Raw genomic sequence first — 2,944 nt, forward strand, 5'->3', positions numbered from 1 at the left:
CTATTAGGTCAGATAAATGTGAAAACCCTAACCCTAAATGACCATAAAAATATATTAGATATTAAGTCAAGTAAACTATGGTTGTAATCTCCATTTATACAATTTCATCCTAATAATTTTTTAGTAAGATATTTAAAATAATTTATTTTAAAAATAAAAATTAATAAAATATTTAAATTTAATTTAGTTTTAGAACATGTGGGTTGTTAATGGGTCCGATATAATCACTTAACTAGATCATTGGTGGTTTATGGGTCCTACACAATCACTTAACTAAAGTAAATTAATGGTTAGTAGGTCCGATTTGTTATCCATTTAATTTTTCGAATTTCAAGTTAAGTGGTCGTGAAAGCGGGCATGGAAGAGGGAGGCCCGCACCTCCGAGATTTATGTGACATGCCGCATCCTGCTACAATTCAGCGGCTCTTAAAGAATCAAGAAAAGGGGTATCAGTATCACTATTACATAACACGTCTGTCCCATAGAGTTGCCCGTTTCTCAATTCCCCACTCCGTTTCTATTAATAAATATTAACAAACCAGCAACCGCTCGTGAACTCCCACTCCCTTTTAGGCATGCACTCATCACTTTCCCTCCCCACACGCGTCGGGCAGCCAAGCACTCGGAAACCTTATTCCACGGCCCCAACTGCCGACCTAAACTTACCTGGTGGCTTACAAATCCCTTCCCCAATCCTCTCGCCACCACCACCGGCGGCAATAGATCGCTAGTTTCAGTTATTTCGCTAACTTCCTTCCTTCTCAGAGCAGCTTCCCCACTTCGTTTTCTTGCTTCCGTGCCAATTTGAGGGTGACAATGGCGCGGTACAGAGTATGGCTGGGCATCTTCTGTTTTCTCCTAGCCGTACAAAGTATATCAGCGTTCGTGTACAGAATAGGCGGGAGAAAAGGCTGGGTTCTGCCCAGGGAAAGCGACCCCGATGCCTACAATCATTGGGCTGGTAGCCACAGATTCCAAATCGGAGACTCACTGTGTAAGTACCTATTTCACATACCTTAGCAGTTGAATTTGACGCTTCCGACTAATAAATATTTGATTGTGTTGTTGTGTTTTCTCTGGCTATAAATTTTGTTTTCGCAGTGTTTAAGTACCCACGAGGCCGCGACACCGTGCTGGTTGTGACAGAGCAGGCGTACAATACCTGCAATACGACGAGTCCCGTCGTTTATGCCGACAATGGGGATTCCATTTTCAGATTCACTGCATCAGGCCCCTTCTTTTTCATTAGCGGTGTTAAGGGGAATTGCTTGAAGGGTCAAAAGCTGGTCGTAGTAGTCATGGGGCAGCGGGATTCGAGTGCGGGTTGGCATTTACCTGGTACTCATTTGCCGCAGGCGCCTTCTGCTACTCCTCTACCGCAGGCTCCGGCGGACTCTCCTGCTGGTAATTCTCCTGGCATTGTATTGTCCCCTGCAGACTCTCCTGCCTACCGCGTTCCTATTACAACCGGAGCTGCGTATGCCGTTTCGTCTGGTCGTGCCTTTGCTTTTAGCGTTTTTTCAGCGTTGGTGTTTATGCTGCTTTTTCTATAGACCGACTGTTGTTACGGTCGCTGCATTATAATTAATGCAATGAACATGAAATTTCCCTGTTCTGCAACTCTTCCGCTCGTTGGAGTCACAAGTTTATGAATATGCTCCTCTCAATTATTGTCCTGGTAAATACATTTTAAGTTTTTTATTTGCTTTAATGTTTTGCTATGTTTTGGCGTTTTGCACCATTTGAGTCCTATGTTTTAAATGGGTTTGTAACTGTCAAAGTTTTTAAAGTTGTCTTCCTTTATAAAAAGAATGGGTTTGTAACTGTCAAGTCAAGTTGTAAAGATCTGTTCGTATGTAACTTTGTTTTTAAGTATTTACTACTACTATATGCAAAAAGGACCGCTTTTGTTATTAAGTATTTTATATATTATGTGCGTAAGGGCCGCTTTTTTAATCTTTCATTGACATGCTCAGCTTCCTCTATTATAGGGAACGTATTCAAGAAAATGGAAATTTACTTATCTGATCTTTGTTCGATATTTTAGTGGACTGGTATATCTAATTTTCTTTTACTCTAAATAATACGGGATATCTCTGAACTCTCTGTCGATACAGAAATACAGTTTTGATTAAAAAAAAGTTATGGAGAGTTAGGACTCGGATAGAATGGTTCTGTTCCTACCAATTATTTTTTACATCTGCTCCAGTGGATCCTAACCTAAATAAGACGGGGTTCGGAATAGAAATGGGAGAATAATCGAGAAACTAGTGTAGGTTGAAAATTGTTTAAATAACTATTTTGTATTTTAATAGTTTATTTAATTTATTTGTATTTTTCTTAAACTGAATTGAAATATCTATTTTTCATAAACTGTGTGTTGGAGGAGTAAGGGTACAACCTTTACTCTAAACTTTGATCTAAAACTATGTTTTGGATTGGGCACATACGTATTACAATTTTCAACTATCTTTTGGATTGGGCACATAAGTATTACAATTTTCTAAAACTGCTAGCTTGTTGTTCTTCCAAAGCTACAAACAAAATTTTATACTTACAAAACATGGTTTGTAGACAGGGTTGAGAAATTGGTTTAACCTTAATCTTCATTCATTTTTAAGGTTTTATCCCCCAATGAGATCTTGAATGTTTTTCTTTTCGTCCAATTTTTAAGGTTTTTTCCCCAACCTCATCTTGAATGTTTCTCTTTTCATCCACTTTTTAAGGTTTTCTCCCCAATGAAATCATGAATGTTTCTCTTTTCATCCACTTTTTAAGTTTTTCTCCACCAATGAAATTTTGAATGTTTTTCTTCTCTTTTTAGCTAGAGAAATTATCTATAATAGTAGGAGAAAAGATATTCCCTACTTGAGGTGATAAATCACCTTGCCCCCAATTTATTTTTTATTTATTTGAAAGATATACTATCATTTTTAATAACGAT

At 38.0% G+C, this 2,944-nt stretch overlaps 1 protein-coding gene across 1 annotated transcript; it reads left to right on the forward strand.

The window, feature by feature from the left end:
• The first annotated feature begins 721 nt into the window (after positions 1-721).
• LOC149228781 (early nodulin-like protein 21) lies at positions 722-1,611 on the forward strand. Its single transcript, XM_089375729.1, has 2 exons — positions 722-994; positions 1,102-1,611. Exons 1-2 carry the CDS (start codon positions 817-819, stop codon positions 1,551-1,553), a joined length of 630 nt encoding a protein of 209 aa, XP_089231855.1. The 5' UTR covers positions 722-816; the 3' UTR covers positions 1,554-1,611.
• The last annotated feature ends 1,333 nt before the right edge of the window (positions 1,612-2,944 follow it).

This window comes from Pinus tabuliformis, chromosome J, assembly GCF_031772625.1.
Source record: "Pinus tabuliformis cultivar Carrire ecotype Pingquan chromosome J, CPIR1, whole genome shotgun sequence".
Classification (NCBI taxonomy): domain Eukaryota; kingdom Viridiplantae; phylum Streptophyta; class Pinopsida; order Pinales; family Pinaceae; genus Pinus; species Pinus tabuliformis.

Excerpts from the sequence above, each read along its gene's own strand:
- LOC149228781 (XM_089375729.1), top strand. The coding sequence starts at position 817 with ATGGCGCGGTACAGAGTATGGCTGGGCATCTTCTGTTTTCTCCTAGCC. Across the intron at positions 995-1,101 it reads CCAAATCGGAGACTCACTGT|TGTTTAAGTACCCACGAGGC; the intron begins GTAAGTACCTAT and ends TTGTTTTCGCAG.